This window comes from Ceratotherium simum, chromosome 8 (assembly GCF_057802395.1).
Source record: "Ceratotherium simum simum isolate JZ-2026a chromosome 8, ASM5780239v1, whole genome shotgun sequence".
In the NCBI taxonomy this organism is placed as follows: domain Eukaryota; kingdom Metazoa; phylum Chordata; class Mammalia; order Perissodactyla; family Rhinocerotidae; genus Ceratotherium; species Ceratotherium simum.
The window spans coordinates 31,122,360-31,144,672 of record NC_141907.1 but is presented as its reverse complement, the minus strand read 5'-3'; the positions used below and the strand labels follow the sequence as shown (position 1 = coordinate 31,144,672).

The following is a 22,313-nucleotide window of genomic DNA, read 5'->3' as shown; positions in this document are numbered from 1 at the left end:
CACTTATTAGCTGTGTGACCTTGGACAAGTTACTTAACTTCTCTGAGCCTCAATGTCCTCATTTTTAAAATGAGGAAATTAATAATACCTACCTTTTAGGTTTTTTAAAAAAATTTGTTTTTTTGAGGAAGATTGGCTCTGTGCTAACATCTGTTGCCAATCTTCCTCTTTTTTCTTTTTTCTCCCCAAAGCTCCAGTACACAGTTGTAGAGTTGTAGCTCTTCTATGTGGGACGCTGCCTCAGCATGGCTTGACGAGCAGTGCGTAGGTCCATGCCTAGGATGCAAACTGGCGAACCTCGAGCCGCCAGAGCGTGAACTTAACCGCTTTGCTACCGGGCTGGCCCCAGTGTTAGCTATTTTTATTATTACTGTTATCGACACTGTCAGCATCTCTTTTGAGCATCACTTTGGTATCTTGACCTAAAACCTTTCTTCCTTTGATGCAGTAGTCAGATTGGATCAAGTATTCTGTCTTAAGTCATTGGATCGTTTGATTGGAATTTAAGTTTCTCAGTCCTCTGGGGCACATAGATTCAGGGCATCTCTTTGCTTAGAGATCTAGGCAGACACTTGGCTATGTTTGAGAAATTAGTGTGATTGCGTGAGAATGGAGATTAGTCATTTAGAAAGGAACCTAATACTTTAAATTCAAACAGTGCCGCATCATTAGAAGCGGTGGTTTATTTCTAGCCAGTTAATTCCATTGTAGAAGTGATCAGTCACATTATTGCTGTTTAAAATGAGCTGTCATTGCAGTAAGAGTTCGTACCTGCTGCCTAAGATCAGCTTACAAGGCCCATTTGTGTGATTGGAAGAGGCATTTTTTTCTTTTGATTTAAACCTGCTTCTTGCTTTGCAGGGGGAGAGATTGCTGAGCTGGCGTTTCTTTGAAGTAACCAGTACTACCTTTTCCTGTTTCTTCCCACCTTAGCCCCGTGACCCCCAGCACTCCGGGGAGCCCGCCCTTGAGCCCCGGGCCCTTGTCGCCGGGGGCCACCCCAGGGAAGCACATCTGTGGCCACCATCTGCACACAGTGGGCGGTGCTGTCGAGAGGGATGTATGTCATCGGTGTAGGCACAAGCGGTGGCACTTCATAAAACCCACCAACAAGTCCAAAGAGGGCCGTTCGAGGCGCCAAGGAGAGGTCACCGTCCTCTCTGTGGGCAGGTAAGATCCCTGTGGATGCTCTGGGTTTGTGTGACACGGCTGCTGTGGTGTGTGGGTTTGTGCTTACCTGTTAAATACAAAGTATGTTCTCCTAAGCCTGGCTCAGGTCATATCTCTGTGCTTTTTAGATGTTTTCTGGTCTGAGTCCTGCATTTTTCCAACAGTGGAAGAATCCTAAGAGGTGGCTAGTCCTAGATCAGATTCAGGTGTATTAAATGAGGTAAAAAATTAATTACTTGCTGTCTTAGGGTTCTCCAGAGCAGCAGAACCAATAGGATATATAGAGATATATGTAAGAGGAGATTTATTATAGGAATTGGCTCACGAGATTATGGAGGCTTCTGGAAACACCCTCAAAGACACACCCAAAAATAATGTTTTACCAGCTATCTGGGTATCCCTTAGCCCAGTCAAGTTGACACATAAAATTCACCATCACACTTGCTCTAATAGATAAGCCCAACTATACACAGAATAGAAGTTTATATTTTGCTTGTGGAAATCAAAAGATCAGTGGGTGGCTCTTCAAGTAGTCATCCAGAATCCCAAATCCCTTCCATCTTGTGGCTCCGCCAGGTTTGCTGGCAGAACAAGAAAGGCCATGGAGGGTTGTTCATGAGAGGTCTTAATGAGATAGGCCTGGAAGCTCACATTCTACTGGCTAGAACTCAATCACTTGGCCACACCTAACTGCCAGGGAGCTGGGAAATGTCATCCAGCCGTGTGATGGGAAGAAGAGAAGAGATGGAGCTGGTCCACAGCTCTCCAGTCTCTGCCACATAAGCTCCAGGTGGATTCCTGTGACTGCTTTCTTTGAGTTCACCGCTCCTGTGTCCTGGGCTTCCCAGTCCTAAAGTGATGTGGAGAAGACACGTTTGTGAGGTGGAGAGCTTGCAGTTGCAGTGATGAATCAGTTTGACTATATGTAGAGCATTTTGCAGTGGAATGCTTCTGCCGTGTCTCCTGTTTTGATTTTGAGTCTCATGCGGGAACTGCGTTACTAAGGCTTTAGAGAGGCAGAGGAAAGTAATGGTTAAGAGCATGCATATTGGAGCACGGCTGGGCGGCACTGAGCGAAAGTTGAGAGTACTGCATACATGATCCTTTCTTCTCCATGGACACCACTACTTACACACTGTTTCCTCTCTCTGTGCCTCAGTTTCCCCCTCTATAAAATGGAGATGACATTAACACTCACCTCATCTGATTTGCTGTGAAGGCTCGATAGGGTGACTCACGTAACGGTCTTAGACCAGTATTTGGCACTTATTATGTGCTCAAGAAGTGTTGGCTGTTATTATCATTATTTTAATTCAGTTGAGTTTCGTCGTGTTGCACAAGCAACGAGGAGAAGAGTGCAGAGCTGTTTGCCACTGACAGCAGAACAGCACAACTCCTGACCACACCGTTTTATTAAGAAGCAGAGTCATAGGAGTTGACGAGTGTGGAATGTGATGAGAACCTGCGGCTTGTTTGGACAAAGCGTATTTTGTTTGCTTTAAAAAAAATCTGCTGAAATTTTCAACTCAGATTCAACATGGCTGTTTTAAATGCCCAAAATCCTTCTGTATTTTTTGGATGTAGAATACCACGAGTGTTTAATTATTACAGGCTGCGTTTTGGCATGTGTTGCTTAAAAAGAGGCTTACAGTTCGACAGAATAGGCTAGCGGTTACAGCTCTTCCCTGATCTTGTTTCACTTCCTCAGAGTCTCCCTCCTCCTTATGGTTGGTGACCTCATTTTGGACAAAGAAGGAGAATTTATTTTAGATAGTTTTAAGGGAAATTAAAGCCAGAACCAGAGCGAAGCTATTATGAAAGACTTTAGGGATTTGATGATGATGTACTAGAGAAACAGTCAAATTGAGGAAATTTTCTTTGACTTCTTTCAATTCTTAATGAAATCTCTTCCTTAACTTCCTTAACTTTTTCCTTAAACCTTAATTAAAATTAACCCAAATTTGCTTAAAAAAAAAAAAGGCGAAAACCAAACAGACACAAAAGCCTACTGCCAACTGATACTGATAAATGCATAGTTGGGGCTCCTCTGGCTTTGTGTCTATGTGTGTGTGTGTGTGTGTAGAGATGGGACTCTCTGACGGGTGTACTTTGAGAAAGACAGCTCTCTGGTGATCATTTTGGTTAAATCAGTCTGATTTGCAAATTAGTTTTGCTTTTAATCAGCCTTCTGTGGTTAAAACAACTGATGTTAAAGCTCATGTCACCATAGAAACCACAACTCTGAGGCTGTTTAATAGTTGAGTACCCATGTGGGTTTTTTTTTTTTTTTTTTTGGTGAGGAAGATTAGCTCTGAGCTAACACCTGTTGCCAATCCTCCTCTTTTTGCTGAAGGAAGATTGGCCCTGGGCTAACATCAGTCCCCATCTTCCTGTACTTTATATGTGGGATGCCGCCTCAGCATGACTTGATAAGCGGTGCTTAGGTCTGCGCCCGGGATCCAAACCTGCAAATGCCAGGCTGCCAAAGCAGAGCGTGCGAACTTAACCACTAAGCCACCGGGCTGGTCCCAAGTCCCCATGTTTTTTAATGCATTTTCCACGCTCTGTAAAATATCCAGCATAGTCCCTGATGTGTTGAGTGAAAATCACCTGGACGGTTCAGCAGGGGACGGTGGGATTTGCTGGATAGGAATGCCCCTTCCATTGAATATGGTGTTTTTCATTGCTGTCCTAACTTTTGGCTGAGTTGGTTTGGGATCCTCTAGATGGATAATTTTTGGTTCACTCGTAATTCTTGTTTACTGGAAAAGCACAACCCGTCAAATCTCTTTACCCCCTTAGGTTTAGAGTTACAAAAGTGGAAAACAAGTCAAATCAGAAGGAGCGGAGAAGTTTGATGTCGGTTAGTGGGAACGATAGCGTCAATGGGGACGTACCTGTGACACCTGTGAAGAGGGAACAAAGTGACACTGAGTAGCAGGTGAGTTGTTTGCTGACATTGGGTGTGGGGTGGTGCATGGTGGGGAGAAGGTACTGAGAGCCTCCCTGGGGTCTGTGGCCAAGACATGACTTGGCAGGGAAATGAGAGTGCTTTTCTGGAACTGGTAGGACTGTAGGGGACTGAACACGATTACTTGTCTGTCCAGAACTTCTGTGTAAAGAGGCCACAAACTCAGGTGACTCCAGGACAGTGAGGATTACTTATGAGACAATGTGGAGTGGTGGGGATTGTGGCAAACTAGAAATCACATAACTCATCTTAGGGCTTGCCTTATCAGAAGGCAGAAGGCGCTTAGTGTTGCTAGATCTTATGCAAAAAAAGGTGGAAGTCTAGATTTTTTAAATGAGAGACCACCACAGGTTTTTGAGTGTTGGCACCTTATTAAATTTCCTTTAAAAAACCATGCAGGCCAAATGAAATACAATCATGTCGTCATTTCTAGGTAAACTGTGATTAGAAAAAGGCTGGAGCAAGCAAACCAATGCTTTTTCCTTTGAGTTGGAAACCAGTTTTCTTTGATGTGCCACAGTTCTAAAATACACCCCCAAAAGGGATATTACTCTTTCCACCAAATATTTTGAAGCAATTTAAAAGCAAAAGTGAATCCTTCTTGGTTTGACAATTTTAATTTTGGAAGATAGTGCTTAAAAAAAAAAAAGTCTGTGATAACTTGATATTGGCTTAGCTTTCATCTTACTCTTTTCTTTCTGTTCTGGCTTGAGTAGCATTTATCCCTTTCATGTTTCTTATTATATGTAAAAAGGCAAGTGTGAAGACTCAGGAGTGATCACGCTCCAAAAGCTCCAATGGAACCATCAGAGGCTGGACATTAAGGCAGAGGAGGTTACACTTACAAAGAAAGGGGAAGAGGGGCATGGGACGTGGACTGGTGGGGCCCTGGAAGGTACAGGGAAATAGCAAGGTTGAAGCTGAACCCTTGAGTAGGTGGCCAGGTTCAAATCCCAGTTTGCTCTCACTAGCACTGGGAACTGGGCAAGGTACTTTGGCTTTTTATGCCTCACTTTCCTCACTGGAAAATGAGATAATGCTACCTGCCTTGGGGGGTGACAGTGAGATTTCTGTGAAATAGCACGTGAAGCCCAGGGCCTGGCACATAGGAAATCCTCAGTTAGTGCTGCTGATTATTATAAATTAATTCTTTTTTGGTTGGTGTGGCTGAGTTGGGGAGAGAAGTGGCTTTTGAGTGAAGCTTCTCTGATAACCTGCCAGGCTCAGAGGGGTTGAGAATGTTCTGGAAGTAATCTGGAAGAGTTATGGTCCTGAATTCTGTAAGATGGAGGGGCTCTGATAGCTTTCCGGGGCTAATTCTTGCAGTCTTTCCTTTGGGGAGATCTGGCCCCTTCCCCTGAGTTGAGGAGCTGAATAGGGAGAGAAACAGAGCAGACAAGTTTGTCTTTGGCTTCTCAGCTAGTTACTGGTGCTTTGGGGAAGGAAACTAAGAGGATTTTAGGAAGAGGATGATGAAGATAGTAGTGATAGCATCTAATGTCAATTCAGTATTCTAGTCTTCTGGGTACTGATACATATCTCACATGTCACCATTATAAACATCTAATGGAATGGATACTATTATCCCAGTTTTGTAGATGAGGAAACCAATGAATGGCAAGGGTAAGCGACATGTTAAGGGTCACATAGCTGGAAAGAGAAGCTGATTTGAACCTAGGTCTCTGACTGTAAGACCAGCTATACTCTTCTATCATCCTAGGATGCTCATGAAGGGGTAGCCCTAGACCCATGAATGGGAGACATTCCCCCAGTGAGCTAGAACCTTGTGGTCTGATACGGTAGCCACTAGTCACCTATGGCTAAATTTAAATTAATTAAAATTAAAAACTTAGTTCTGCAGTTGCACTAGCACGTTTAAAGTGTTCAGTAGCCACAGATGGCTAGGGTCTGCCATATTGGACAGCGCAGATACACAACATTTCCATCATTGCAGAAAGTTTTATCAGAGTAGATGGTACCTTAGATGTTGGAATTGGAATCGTGAGTGACTTGGGTGAATTAGAGAAGCATTCTGATTAAAGTCATGAGGACTTGCCTGTCTGGGAAGAGAAGCATCTGGCTATTCAAGTCCAAGATGAGGAATGCCCAGCCAGGTTAGCCTCAAAGAAAGCATGGGTTGTAATGACAATCTACATATGAGTCATCAACCCGGCAATGTATTGAGAGATGGAGCCCACCGTGCACAAGAAGACACTGCTCGCCCTCAGGCAGGCGGTGCAAGGTGATCCTCTGTAAAGCTCAGCCTTATTAGAGCCCCTATTAGAGCCTTGCTAATGTGCCGTGGCTGGTTTTGGCCACTACTGCCTGCAGAGAGGCACTTGAGAAGGTTAAAAGAATTAGGATTGCTTAGCTGATTTTCTGGTCCAAATTTTGTATGTAGGAATTTGATCGAATCATCTGAAGTCCTGACCACGTCTAACTGGGTTACTGTTTGACAGTCTCTGCAAAGCGCACAATTATCCACCAGGATTTTGTAAAAAATGAATTTGATCAGAAGACCTGGGCTCACTTCCTAGCTTTACCACCTGGAAATTGTACTTAACTGCCCTGGATATTAAATTCATTGATTAAGGCAAGTGCCAAGAGAGTGTCTGGCATGTAGTTGACTCTTCACAGAGGGTAGTCTTATTGTGTTGTGCTGTCCAAATCAGCAGTGAGCACACAAATGACCTTAGAAAGGGCTGCATTTTCCAAGCCTTCAACTAGTAATTAATTTTGAAATTAAAAATAAAAATTTTTATTATGGAAATTTTCAAACTCAAAAGTAGAGATGATAATATCATGAATGCTCATGGGTCACGCAGTAATTTAATTATAATACCTACTGTGTACTGAGTATTTACTATGTACCTGGCATGCTTTGAAAGGCATATTCCATGTATTAATGGATTTCACCCTCACAATAGCAATAGGTAGGTGCTAGTTAGTATCCTATTTTGCAGATGATGGTCTTATGCACAGAGAGTTTAAGCAACTTGTTTAGAGTTACCAGCAAGAATGTGGTGGAGTATAGAGTCCAACCCAGGCAGCCTGGCTTCTGGAGTCACAGACTTCACCACTCAGCTGGGTCCTGGGAAGGCGGGTCCCGTGTTTAGAGCCTGCTGGGGTTGGGACCTGTTGAGTGACAATGTCTGAGGCCCCCAACAGAGAACGGACTCTGAAAAAGGAGGGAAAGAAATATTCATTGACATATAAAAAAATTTATGTATCCGTTAAAACTTTTCTTGCTAGATTTCTTATATTTGTCATCCCCAAAAAGAGTATGTTTGGGGTATTTAACATGATTTGATTTTCCAACTAGAGATATCCTGAAATTATTCCTTCTGGGCCCAAATCTGTGGTTCTGGACTGAATCGAACGATTTACCCTAAAATGCAGTGAATATAATAGGACAGTGTCTTTTATACAGTCTAATACAATTTTTAGAGTTGTATTTTTTCCTGAAAAATTTTTTTGTTTAAATTTGGATTTTTAGCCAAGTTCTTTTACTGGAATGTCTTGTTTTACTATAGAATCGATTCAGATATTCAAATGCAAATGCATAGCTACTCACTGGTTAGGTTTCTTTATTTTTTTTTTAGTTAAGTGGTTGATACTAGAAAGTAGACTTAGTGTTCTAAATAGAACACTAAGTTAGACTGGGGCAGGATTTCTCGCTCTCTCTTTCCTTCTCTTTTTAAAAAGCAAAATCAGTTGCCCTTATTCTTTTCCTTGGCCTGAGTTCTTTTTTGTAGCTAGATCTAATTTGCCCCCTGCCTGATTTATTTTGGCAATGGAGTTAAAATGGTTTCTTTTTTCCACAGAAAATGTGTTTTGATTTCGTCTTAGAAGAATAAGCTTTTGTTCTTCAAAGTTAAATAAATCAAATTGCTTTCAGCCTCCAAATGCCACTGCCTTGTCTTCATTATCACTGGTCTTTCGCTTTTAAAAATGATACTGTCCTAAGCATTCTGCATCGCGTGTTTCTGAAATATGTTATGCTCCTTTTTCATTTTATGGTGGTGTCTTATTGAAACATTGATTTGGTAAATTTACATACAATGTTTTTATCAAAACAAAAATTCATAATACTAGATGTCTCTTTTTATTTTAAATTGTTTTATTATGGAAACTATTCTATTAATTCTTATTTAAGTACTTTATTTTAGTGATTAAAAACTGAGTTTTAAGCTGCTTAGGTTTAATTTTAACTGTGCCATTAACTACCACTGGTTTTAGGCAAGTGACTTAACTCTCCAGGCCTTAGGATCTTCCTCTTTAAAATGGGGTCATGTCTGGATTTAAATGACATAATGTGTATGTAGAGTTCTTAAATCAGTCCTTGGCACATAGTTAGTATTTACTAAATATTCAGTGTTATCAGTAATTTTCATCCCATTCTCGGTGGTCTTAATTATTTATTAACCCATGTCTGAGGCATCAACTTTAGGTATTGTGAATCCCTTTTACACTCTTATGACATCTCAGAAATAGATATTTGGCAAGTCCCTTAGGAATTTGGGCCCTTTTCTTGTATATGTTAAGAGGGCCTTAGAAATAACCATTTCTCTCTTACTGGAGGGGGAATCAGAATTAGTTACAAGGCGATTGAAAAGTTTTGCTGATTTGAGTTCTTTTCATCGTGAAGATCAGAGGATGGTTTACATTAAGAGGTGTACATTAAGAGTGTGCACTGAGAAGTTTTCTGCACTTCACTCAGTCACTGCTGTGCTGGGGCTCTGCTCAGGGGAAAAGTCTCTCTTTTACCGAGACTGTTTCATGGATCAGGCTCCCTCTCTCCTGAGCGTCTGTGGCCAATCACCAAGTCAGCTTTCCTGACCTTTGGCACCTTCATTTCCTTCTCTAACAATCAGGAAAGGCAAGCTTTTCTCCTTTCCTGTGGACTCTGTGACAGGCCGTGTAGTGGCGGGTCCCTGTGGGGCCTCCCCTGAAGCTGTGTGGCTTTATTTGCAGTCCTCTGCGTCACGCTTCTCATCTTAACTCTCCAGGGAAGGAGAGGATGTACCTTTAGTTAGCTAATTTTTTTCTCCATAGCTTATATTTTTTTCAGGCAGGGCTAAATACTTATTTTATAAAAAGCATAAGGATCTCAGATTTGATGGGAGCCCCTTAATTTGATTCACTGGTCTTAAAGGGACAATGGCATATAAGTTTATAAGAAGAAACTAACCTTGAATAGGCATGAATAGGACCACGTGGCTTGATTTTCAGTTGCTGAACACATTTCTACAGGGTAAAAGCGGGAGTTTGTCTGATGCCTGTGTTGTTTTTATGTGGAAGACCAGTCCCAGTGAGTCCATCTTAAATAGGGAAGTGGAGGGACGTTAACATCTGTCTAGGACCAGTCAGTGGCTGTGCAAAGAACAGGCGGGTAGAACTGGCCAGGTGAGGAGAAAAGCTGAGTGAGGGACAGAAATTTAAATGCAACCTTGTGAGTTATGGGTGATAATCTCTCCACTTTACAGATGATGAACATGAGAAATTAATTTTTCCCGGATTCCTGGGCTAGGTAGTGAGAGGGCTTGTATGGGAGGAAATCCGCACTTTTGAGCTAATGGGCTCAGTGGCTTTGACTTTCGAGGGAGCTTTGCTTTCTCCAGCAAGGAAAAAAACAATCCTCCTGTGCCTTAGCCGGTAGCTCACAGTGGTGATCGTTTCAACATTATCGGCCTTCACCAGGCCTGGCGTCCTCTGGTCTCCTGTGGGGACCCTGTGATGTCATTTGGCTGTTGGAGCTGTACCTGGATCAGGTCCAGGTTTGTGAGCTGTTCTGTTTTCTTACAGGTAGACTAAGACCATAGACTGTGAGCTCTCACAGGAGCTCTGTAGTTCAGGTCAATTCAGGTACAATTGCATCTTTTAAAAGTATTTACTGAGCCCCTACTCTCTGCCAGCCACTGTGCCAGGCCTTGAGGTCGAAGCAATGGGGAAGATAGACAGACAAGGGCCATGCTCTCGCTGAGCTCCTGTTCTAGTTGTTGTAGTAGACTTTTGTCCCTGTGCCCCCAGGCCCCCTTGTTTCAGAGTAAGGAGGCCCTAGGAGGTCATGTATGTTGTTCAAGGTCATGCTGACAGTTAATCCCAGAGCCTGGACTTGGGCTTCCTGAGAGTTCAGTCCCCTCACTCTTTCTAAAGTAGTGGTTGTTAAAAGTGCTTGAAATTGAGTCATTTTTTAAAAATTGAAAAATAAGGCATGCAGGCAATAAGATATTCAAACAGCATAAAAGGCTGCAGGGTGAAAAATAAGTCTTGAAAAAAAAAGTAAGTCTTTCCCTCATCTATACCCCTTCTCCCCCACTACACACGTCTGCCAGTGCTCTTTCCAAGAGGGGACCACGGTTATCGGTGTTCCCTATATCCTTTCAGGATTGTTCTATGCATGTTGATGCTTATCCAACATATATAGGTGTGTGCACCCCCTCTTTTGCCCTTCTACAAATAAGAGCATAGATACTTGTCTACACTTTGCTCTTTGCTGAAGTTGGTGACTAATAGATTTCATGGACTGTTGAGTTTTACTCTCCCACGTTGATTGAGCCATAAGGAGTGAAAATGCTGGGCACATTTTAAAAGTTATATGCCGTGTTTGTTCTTGGTTGTTGGGAATAGCTCCAATACATTTATGGACATAATCGCAGAGTTTTTGGTGGACCTAAAAACATACTTCACTGTCATCAACTGTAATGTTCTTTAAGTTATTTTTCCACAGCATTGCTCTGTCTACAGAAGGAACTAAAACGTATTTGTCAGTATTCTTGGAATGTAGACAACACGGAGGACCAGAGGTTTTTGTTTTGTTTTGTTTTGAATTTCCACCAAAGCAAGCTGTCTCCTCCCTTCCCGGCTCTCACTAGGCAGGGTCTGTTCCAGGGCCCCTCCCTGTTTTTGACTAGAACTTGACCCGCTGACCCCTCGGAGAGCTTATCTCTTCTCCCATTGTAGCCCTGTCAGCCCTTTCACAAAACTTAAGAAAGAAGGGCTGTGACATCTGCCCTTTTCACCATAGAATCTGTAGCTTTGGAGGCTCAGGGAGACTTTGGAGGATCTAAAGGCAGACCTGCGGGGGCTCCAGGGAGGTAGAAAATGAAATACTTTGGAGACATTTCTTGCCTAGAACTAGAAAGAAGAGAGAATTAATAGTTGTAACCAAGATTTTTATTTTTCTTGATTTGTAACTTGAGACTTTGATCTCTACTAACATTAAATAGCTTAAGTAAATGCTAGTGTCTATTTGTCATAAGTAACAGGACGTAGGATGCTGTAGTGATTCCACAGTATAGGTTCTGGAATCAGACTGTGCTCAAGTACTGGTCTGTCACCTTTTAGCTGTGTAATTTGGACAATTACTTAGCCTCTGGTGCCTCAGCTTCTCCATCTGTAAAGTGGGGATAATATTAATAATACCACCGACCTCATAGGGATGTTGTTCCCTGGCACTTAGTAAATGCTAAATTGGCAAAGGCTAGGCGTTATTATTGCTATATTATATCAGGCAGGCCCTATTTAAACACTTAGCAAATAAAAGTGTGATAAATTGATGTTTTTGGTATTTTTTAAATTTTCCTGAGGCTCCGAGAGGCCAGGTTAGACATAACCTATAAGGTGTTGTTGTTTTGTTCATTTGATACTCAGGTAGAGACTTACTGATGGCCAGTTACCTGAAATTGTGCTCACAAGCCAATAGACAGGCAATGTCTAACTTGTTTGGTTTTTCTTATTAGAAAGAGGTGGTACTATTCAGAGTAATGAGTTATTCTACCTGTAGCTTGGTGTAGACATTGAATCATAGGTGTGTTGAGACAATTATTCCCGAACCAGGTTCATTTTGCCCGTCTCGTGAAATGCCAATCGCCGAGATGACGAGTTTGCAGCAGAGAAAGGGTTTACTCACAAAGCAGCCAAGCGAGGAGAAGGGAGAACAAATCTCAGATCCACCTCCCCGAAAATGGAGGTTTGGGATATTTACGAGGTAGAGGGGCAGGGTGGTCTGAAGTGTGGGGATAGATGGTTGGAGGAAAGGAGGAGTCCGGTAATTGATGGTCTGCACAAGTGTACTCAAGCTTCATGGCTCTTCACAGGGCACATGTTCACAAAATGGTGGTGTTAGCATGATCTGAGGGTAGGGTTTTTAGTTCCCTGACGTCAGGAGGTAACCTTTCAGACACCTGCGCAGGCCCAGTTGGTGGGTTGGTGGTCTCAACCCACCCGCCTGAACTGGCCTGAATAGGACAGGGGGTTGATTCGTAGTTCCTGAAAAACAACTCAAGCCCCCATTACCATGGTGATCCAAGTGTCAGAGAGATGTTATCTGTGAGGAACCTAGTGGGAGTTGGAGAATGTATTGCCTATGTATATGACTTTGAAAAATAATCAGCACCACTGACAATGAGCGGGTGAACAACTGAAAACTGCCATTAATAATTGCCACAGAAAACTTGTTACTAGCTACCTAATCATCGGTGGCTAACTGTCCAGTGGTTTCACTAATAGGGAACTGCTAAGTTACATTTAAATAATTCCCATGTGAATCTGTTTTTCCAGGTACAGAATAACTTTTGATATCAATTACATTTTACTTGGAATAAAGTACTCTGAACCGTCTCAAGGGCTGGTAAATCACGTGTTCAGTTATTGTCACTTGGGAAACCCACTGTTGCTAAATATATGAACACATTTAAATTACTGTGAGTATATAACTCAGTGAAGAGCAACTCTCAGACTTGCCAGTAAGATCCAAATCTAATGTCAGAAGATACAAAGCTACAAGGAGTGCAGAATTTCTCATTGGCATTATTCAGTAAAGAAGGCAATATAATTTGCAGGAATATATATTTTCTTCCTATGCTACTAAAAGCTATTTCATCGAAATATAATGATGTACACCTGAAATTTACATAATTTTATAAACCAGTGTGACCTCAATAAAATAAAAAAAAAGCTATTTCCATTTGGAATGGAAAACAATACCTATAAACATTTTTATTTTTCCTGAATTGGCCCACATGCATAAAAAGTTGCTCATTGTTGATATGAAAAAGCTAAAATTTTAATTATTAAACTCCCTCCCAAAATAGGGATTGTAATGTGGCAGTTGTGATATAGTGATTTATAATAAGAATATATATTTGGTCTTCATCCTGTTTCTGGCACAGAGCTTCTAGAGCTGGAAAGGTGTCCTTTGTTATGTTAATGAGGTGAATTGTGGAAAGCCCCTAGGTAACCAAAGGTTGAGGGCTGGTTTCCAGGGGAGCCAATCACGTGATCAGAAGGTTGGAACTTCTGGTCCCACCTTCCTGACCTCTGAGGAGGGGAGAGGGGCTGGAGATTGAGTTCTATCACCAATGGCCAGTGATTTGATCAATCTTGCCTATGTAATGGAGCCTCCATAAATACCCAAAAGGATGGGGTTCAGAGAGCTTCCAAGTTGGTGAACTAGAATGCTTCCATGTGGCATCGTGCCAGGCCCCAAACTCCACGAGGACAGAAGCTCCTTTGTTTGGGACCTCTTCCAAGTTTCTCTTCATCTGGCTGTTGATTCCTCTCCTTTAATATCCTTTATAGTAAACCAGTAATCTAATGAGTAAACTGGTTTCCTGAGTCCTGTGATCTGCTCTAGCAAATTAATGAAACCCAAGGGGGGGTCGTGGGAACCTCTAATTTATAGCCAGTCAGTCAGAAGTTCAGGTAACAACCTGGACTTGGGATTGGCATCTGAAGTGGAGGGCAGCCCACTGTGGGACTGAGTCCTCAACCAGTGGAATCTGATGCTGTCTGCGGGTAGACAGTGTCAGAATTGAGTTGAATTGTAGGATACCCCGCTGGTGTCAAGAGAATTGCTTGGTGGTGTGGGGGAACCTCTTCCCACCCCCACCTCTCTACCCCACATCCCGACACACACACACACATACACACACACACACAGGAATTGGGTACAGAACTCTTACAATGCATGAAAGATACAACGGTCAGTGAACATGAAAAATGCCCAACCTTACTAATAGTCAAATAAATAAATACAAACAATAATGAGATCACTTTTTGCTTTTCTGTTGGCAAAAATGAATATTAACATTAGCATGATGATATAACTTACATCCAAAATGAGACTCTTCTGAGAGTAAAAGGGAGCACCATCATTATTCATATTTAATCATAGGATAAACATATATACACTGAGACCTCCAGGCAAGCTAGTTCACATGGTCTCCCTGGTGAGCACCCAGTGTTGGAGAGGGTGAAGGGAGATGGGCGTTGTCACCCACCTAAGCAGAGGGGCTACATTAGTATAGTAGAGTTATATATACAGACACAGAGCATCTACTATATATTATTATTATTATTATTATTATTTTTTTTAAAGATTTTATTTATTTATTTTTTCCCCCCAAAGCCCCAGTAGATAGTTGTGTGTCATAGCTGCACATCCTTCTAGTTGCTGTACGTGGGACGCGGCCTCAGCATGGCCAGAGAAGCAGCGCGTCGGTGCGAGCCCGGGATCCGAACCCGGGTCTCCAGCAGTGGAGCGCGCTCACTTAACCACCAAGCCACGGGGCCGGCCCTACTATATATTATTAGATGAAAAAGCAAGTTATAAAATATCCCAGTTTTGTTTAAGAGATGATCCGCCATGTATCTAATTTTGTCTTGGGTTGAAGCTGATTGTTTTTTTTTTTTTTTTTTAAAGGCATTTTCTTTTATTATTATTTATTTATTTTTCTTTCCCCCAAAGCCCCAGTAGATAGTTGTATGTCATAGTTGCACATCCTTCTAGTTGCTGTATGTGGGACACGGCCTCAGCATGGCCGGAGAAGCGGTGTGTCGGTGCGCACCCGGGATCCGAACCTGGGCCGCCAGCAGCGGAGCGCATACACTTAACCGCTAAGCCACGGGGCCAGCCCTGAAGCTTGTTTAAACTTCCCTTTCTATAGGCTCCAAGTCTCTGACGGCTTAGACTGTGTCTTCTCACCTCTTGATGTGCCTTCAGGTGGCACTTTGTACATAGTTGGCCCTCAGTCATGCCTTAAGAGATATGACAATAGCTCAGTCATCTGGTCATGAAAATAGACCTCTGCAGATTAGCTGAATTCTGGTTCCAAACTATTGTGAAATAAGTTAAAAAATGATTCTGTAATACAAAAAGATTGTAGTTCAGATTGCATTATTGAGATTTTTTATGAATATTTCAGTCTAATATTTATGAACTAGACAACGTTGTAGTTCAGATTGAGTTCCTGAGATTTTTTGATTAATCAGTCTTTAAATGATTCTATCCTATCTGTTTCCTCCTCCATTTCTTTGAGGTAGTTTTTGACCTCAGCTGACTTGGTAGTGTTGTGTGTGCAGAGTTTGCCCTTTGGAAGTGAAAGTAATTCTTGCAGTTCTTATCAATTGACAAACATTGGTACTGGGTTTTACCTCATGGCTTAAACCTTTATATGTGCATTAATCAAATGGGTATCTTGTAAGAAAGCAGAGCCCTGGGCTCCAACCCCATAGATTCCGATTTAGTAGGTCGTGGGTGCAGCCCAAGGAATCTGCAGTTTTTAATAATATTTGAGCCAATTCTAAAGCAAATGCAACTGATCATCCTGAGAAATACTGATTTAATCGAGACTGCATGGATTATTAGCCTAGATTAGCATGAGTCTGTTGTACCTTTTAAATAAACATGGAGTCTTTTTAATATTAATTTGTAAAATTGAACATACTATTTAGACAAGAGCAAGATTTAAAAGACTACAAACACCAAGTACCTTCTGATATCTTCCTATTAATCTACACCCACCAAGATGCCATCCTGTGCAGGCAGTCCTGTTGCAAGACCATAGTGCCACCTTTTCAGCGACTAGAACCTGTGAGCACGTAACCACAGAGTATTGATTAGAGCCTGGTACAAGATAATCCTCTGAGGAAGAAGTTTGAGTCCTGCGGGATCACAGATTACTGGTAAAAGATCGTGTACATGTAGCTCCAGGACTCGAGTATGAATATTACTATCAAAATGTTAACTATATTTCTATAAACAACTTTCCCCATTTATTTTATTTAAAAGTATTCTAGAAAATTCTTAATCCAGCTAAGTGATTCTGTAACCTTGTATCTATTCAGTGTCCTATAGGTGCACTTTTAATCTTCTCAGGGACTGGGCCCCTTTTATTTATTTATTTTTTATTATCCTTCATATGTATATATATTTTTGTGTGTGTGTGTGAGGAAGACTGGCTCTGAGCTAACATCCATTGCCAATCCTCTCCTTTTTGCTGATGAAGATTAACTGTGAGCTAACATCTGTGCCCATCTTCCTCTATTTTGTATGTAGGGCACCGTCATAGCATAGCTTAATGAGTGGTCCGTAGGTCTACGCCCGGGATCAGAACCTGTGAACCCCGGGCCGCCAAAGTGGAGCGTGTGAACTTAACCACTACACCACCAGGCCGGCCCCTGGGCCCCTTTTAGAGTATGGGTTTTTAGCATTGCTTAACTATTCCTGTGTAGCCACAATGACTTCCCCAGGGAGTGGCCATGCCACTAGTTTGGCATTTCCGTTCTGTTGCCCTCACACAGGTGGGGAGCCTAGGAGTGAGGGAACCAGAAGATCTTGGTGATGCCATGTGTGTCTGCGTGGTGAATGGTGTGCTGGTGCAGTGTGGGGATGACTGTGGCCTTCCAGGTCTGACTGCCTGTGGTGGAATCGCTGCTTTTAACATTTATGCTTGTGTGGCCTTGGGCCAGTTATTGAACCCGTAAGCCTCAGTTTCCTCCTGTGAAAGCAGGAATCGTTGTAGACTCATGGAATCATTGGAAAGATTGAGATAATGAATCTAGAGTGCTTAGGATGGCCCTGCCTATGTGCAGTGCCTGGCACATAGAAAGCATTCTGTAGATGTCAGTTACTATTATTATTCATCAGATAGTCTTTTCCTTCCTTAACACTCTGTCCTTTGAGGTCTTAATGTTCACTGTCCATGGATCTGTTTAGGTTTCTAGTATCTTAAAACGTATTTCTAATTCTTAAAGGGACCAGATCCTTTTTTCAAGAGAACCCTTTTTAACAAGGGACATATATGTCCCAATCAAAGACATTGTGGCTTCTGTGGAACTATAACATAATAATGGAATTATGGCTTTGTCTTTAGAATTGTGTAGTAAGCAATAAACTCTAAAGAAAAAGATGGCCTCTTCCTCCTTTCCAGATAAATCTTATCTGAAGTTCTTAATTTCTTTCCATCAGTCTTGTTTTATGAGGGAAATGGTCACACTTGGGATTTCTGAATCATCTTTTCAGTGTAAGCAAGTTTTCCTTAATTTCTTCCAGCTTGAGCACTCACTTGTGTAAGACTGTAATCACCAAATTTTCGCCAGAGAGAGAGGTCAGGCTTGTTAATTATGTGGGGTCCCCTGGTGATGGGAACTGAGAGTAACGGGTGGGTGGAGTGTCATCTCCCTGTCCCCCACCCTCTGCTGCCAGCCCTCCCTAGCGTTTGCACCAGCTCACACATGGTTTCTGACTGCTGTATGACCAGATAGAAGGCATCTTTTAACATTAATGTGCCGTGGTAAAGAAATACTATTTTAAAGTATGTGTTTGCTTATCGGTGTGGATATATTCACAACTGTAGAATAAAATGAGAAGAAATTTAACATATGAAAATGCATCATGGCACAGTCCTAGAAAGAAGGCCACACAGTTGGAAATTTACAAGTCATAGAGCGTGTGGTGTCTTCTTTCCCCTAGATTATCATTCTGATAAGACAGATATTTACCTGAAAATTGATCACTGCTGTGCTGCCTTGAATAAGTGTGTGTTCGTGAAGAGAGAGAGCCCAGAACTGCAAGTTAGTGCTGGTAGCTTTTAAAAAGTTTAACTTTCCTTGTTTTGCTTAGTTTCTGGTATTAGTAGTGAGGACTTGAAGCAACAATTTGTATTTTTCACTTCCTTTCTCAAAGATGCAGCATATGGTACAGTTTTAATCAGCCTCAGATGGCAGCTGTTGAAGAACGCCAGTGTGGTTGTTGAGGGCAGAGAACTGGATGGTTGTCATGATCCTAATATTTCACTGTTTGGCGTGTACGGACTGCTTGGCCCCGTATTAAGTATTGTTCCTATATTATCTTACGTGAAACCCCCAACAACCCTTTGAAGGAATGCTACAGAGAGGGCCAAGTTTCAACAGCTAGTTTGAGGGGTCTGCATTTGAATCCAGGCCTCCTGCTCCAGACGCCTCCTAACCCAAGCCCTCGGTTTTGCATGCCCACTCCTTCAAGTCGGTCAAATCTGTGCAAAGAACTCCAAGTGGAAAGTTCTCCTACATTGGAATGAAGACTCTTACTGTGATGAAACATTACATCGTAGGCCTGACGTCCCTCGCCCTTGACCTTCTGTTTTCCTTGATGCAAAAAAGTCTAGGTCTAAGGGAGCAGATGATAAAAAGAGGACGTATAAAAATAGCTGAATACCTATTTTCTAGAAAATGGCCTAGTTTGAAGTGTTACTGGGAACACTTCTCTCTTATTTTTTACTTTTTTTCTTTTAGGACCATTTTTCTATTTCTCCACCTCTGGCCTTTCTGCTTGTTTCCCTGCTAGCATTTTCCATCTTCACTGGCTCTCAAATGAAGTATTCCCAGACCTGACTTTGTTCAGTTTTACAGTTCAATCAGTAGTTCAGCCATGCTGGGTTGTAGCAATGCAGTGCAGGGAATTACTTGTTTCATTTATAATTAATACTGGATTGTGCTGTTTGAGGGGACAATGTTTTGTTTCCTTTTTAGCTAAGGGGATAAGGATATTCCCATTTAGTGTGGGAAATCTCTTTTTTTCTTTCTCTCTTGTTCTCTCATAATCACTATGAATGTTATAAATGACAGAATGACAGAAAAGGATAATATGGATACTATTAGAATACGTATCTTGAAGGATAAGCTGTAAAATAAGTACAAAGTAATACTTCAGACATTTCTATCGACTTCTTGCTATTTCTCCATATTTCTGCAGGTTGGTTTCATCTCTGTTTTTGTTTAGCGTTTATAGGCAAACACAATTGGCGGAACAGAAAATGTTTTGTTTCTTAACCTAGTGTAGGTTGTCCTGCATGGTGTGTATGTTTCAACATACACAGGCAGCTCTAGAATTTTAGTCCTGTCCTGGGGTATCCCAGTCTTCAAAACAGGAAAATAAAAGGGTACATAACTGTCACTTAGATGAGACACTTGTACAAAAAACCCTTTGGAAAGTAGAAAACTATTTTACACATTTGTACTGTAAATGTAGCCATTGCCAAGGGGCAGTTGTTAGAAGAACTTAGAAATACAATACAGGGCCCTCAAGGTACAATGAAGACCTGAGACTGAGTGTTTCGTCAGGAAAATCAGTGTGCTCAATAGAGACCCAGAGTTAACTCTCTTTGGTGTGGCTTGGGAAAGATACCTTGCCTGATACCTGTAAGGCTCCTGGTGACTGAGTGTGTTCACCTGCTGCTCATTACTTGACAGAATGTGGCTGAAGAAGTTAACACGTTCCGGAGAAGTGTTAGTGACTCAGAGGGAGAATGCCCACCGTCACCAAAATAGAGTGATACCCTTAGTCTACTGTGGTTCTCAAATTCTATTCTTTCTTGACTTATAAAACCTTGATAATGAGGTCCATTTGAAATTGGAGTACTTAAATTTCTTTAGACTGAATTCGAGAAGAGATATATAATGGGGGAAGGAATGCGGTGGGATGGGGTGGGACGAGGTGGGGGCGGCTTACAATTCCTCTGTGTTTTTAAATATTCAGGCAGATTAATATGTGATCTGATGTTTACCTTCTGTAAAGCTTTACCTTTTTTGTTTTCTCTTGCAGGAGTGACTTTATTTGAAGAGTTCTAAGAGACTGAAAACTTGAGAGATATGAAGTTGCCTAGGGAATATTTTTTTTGTCTTTTATAGTTTCTATCGTGGAGTCTGCAGGCATGTGGATAAAAGCTAAAAGGGAGTATTGTTGCCAGGCTGGATATGGAATTCAGTTTGCTTTGAAACAAGTTTTGGTTGAAAGAGTCTGGTGAAAAATTAATCACATTTCCAGGGAAGAAGAGAGTTCATTTTTTTATCTTCCCAGCCACCACGCCTTCCAGTCCCCACCCCACCAGCCTTGGTGAACACACTGCGGTTTTTCCAGTATGATCAGCATGTACAGTGGAACTATTCCTATACAGTCTGAGCTGTTCTCGAGGGTGTGTGCGCGCGTGCCTACGTGTATGCGCACGTGCGTCTGTTCCCCCACCCTTACATTCCATTGCTACTGATTGTCAGAAGATCCTATTACACTTTAACTGTTACAAAGGATAAAAGATGAATCTTTGGTTGTGAAAGCTCCTTGAAGATAATCTAGTCTAGCCCTGAGAAACTCATCCTCCCAGAGAACATGGAGTCAGATGGAACTAGATTCTAGACTTTAGATGCTGACCAAGAATTCAGCATTGACTTCTGCTACCACCATGCCACTCCTAGGTCACTTATAAAATACTAAGAGTTTTTTTCCTTAACTTGAGGTAAGCAATTCTTATTTAGTCCATTGAATAAAGAGGAAAAATGGTTTAAAGTCACTAAAAAAAAAACAAACAAACAACCAAAAAACTTGTTTTGACAACCCAAGGCCAAAACAAAACCAAAAAACCCCATTTCTGCTGCAAGATGGGCCTGCGCCATCCTCTGGCCTGTTTTCCTAGGTGCACTTCCTGTTTTGTGTCTTGTAACTAAGGTAACGAAAAGATTCTTAGTGGTTACTTGACCGTGTAGGCCTGGAAAAATCTTTTTTTTTTTTGAATCTTTACAAAACACCTGAAAGAACCGAGAGGCAAAGATAGTAGTACATGTATGGTGGGTCTGGGCTGAGGGGTGGGGGAGGCCAGTTTCAGGGAAGTCTTCTGCCTCCATGTCAGTGTTGGTGTGGTGTCTTGGGCACTCTTTTATTTCACAGATAAAAAAGTACATTTCTCATTTGACTCCCCAAAGATGATTCCCATAAAAATTGTACTTTAAAATATTTACTGGCATCAAACTAAAAATGTCTAACCTTTTAAATGAGTGGTAGTTTCAATTTCATGTGAATTTTTACTGACAACTAATGAAAAGGTGTATGTGTGTGCATATATACACACAGTAGGCTAGAGGAAGTCAGTATGGAAATAAATTTCCCTGATGTCCATGAAACAGCAATATAGGAATTTTTGGGATGTGTATTAGTGTAAATAATATATGTGCGGTCTAGACCAATAGTTTTAGTTAAAAACCAAAAAAAAGCATCATTTTTTGCTTTAAAATTACTATGCCCTCAAAACGGTGAGGGATTAAATGTAAGATATTCTTCAGCTTTAATTATTTTTTAATTTTATTCAGGTCAGCACTTTTTTTAATAGCAATACAACAGGCAAGAGAATACTCAAAAATATTTAAAATTGTATTTATACCAAGAGTACGTTTTAAATATTTTCTAATACTTGAGCAGTTTTTGTCTGGCTGGCTTCCAAATATGCCAAAAGTTGTCTTCAATATTTTCAACACGTGAGCTTTGTACTGGTTTATATTGTCTAATGAGAATTCTTAAGTGTTCCCAAAGTACCTGATGTTTACAGGTCTTGTGTTTTTCCTCCTTCTTTGGAAGGATTGGGGATCCACAACAAACTTACTATACAAAACACTAATGAGGGACTAACTTCTGGTGTAATCAATGAGTTGGCTACCCCCTTGATGTAAAAATTTATAAAGTACATTTTTCACCATTTTGAGTGTCAAATGTGTTTTTAACTGTCTGATTTGTACTTTTACGACTTTTGTACTACCAAAGCAGAGTTAAAAATAAAAACGTTAAACACTGTGTTGTTTTTGAGTGATCCAATTGTTCGTGCTTTGTGTACTGAAAATACGATTGTGGTCGTATAATTTATTAAGCTTACTGTTACAGTGCCTAATTTCTTAGAAGAGTTGCAAAAGCAGTACAGAGAGTTCTTGTGTGTCCTTCACCCCATTTCCCCTTATGTTAGCATCTTACATAACCTCAGAACAATGACCAAGCTGAGAGGGTAACATTGGTACAATACTACTAATTAAGCCACAACTTTATTTGGGTCTCACCCGTTGTCCCACTGATGTCCTTTTTCTGTTCCAGGAT

The 22,313-nt window shown here is 41.4% G+C and overlaps 1 protein-coding gene across 1 annotated transcript in view; it reads left to right on the top strand.

Annotated features, from left to right (window-relative positions):
• RELL1 (RELT like 1) overlaps positions 1–22,031 on the top strand; it is a 67,921-nt gene extending 45,890 nt beyond the window's left edge. The window contains exons 5-7 of the mRNA XM_004418970.3: positions 934–1,170; positions 3,973–4,111; positions 20,007–22,031. Coding sequence (XP_004419027.1) covers positions 934–1,170; positions 3,973–4,108 — 373 coding nt within the window. The 3' untranslated portion in view covers positions 4,109–4,111; positions 20,007–22,031. The remainder of the gene's footprint in view (positions 1–933; positions 1,171–3,972; positions 4,112–20,006) is intronic.
• Positions 22,032–22,313: the final 282 nt, after the last annotated feature.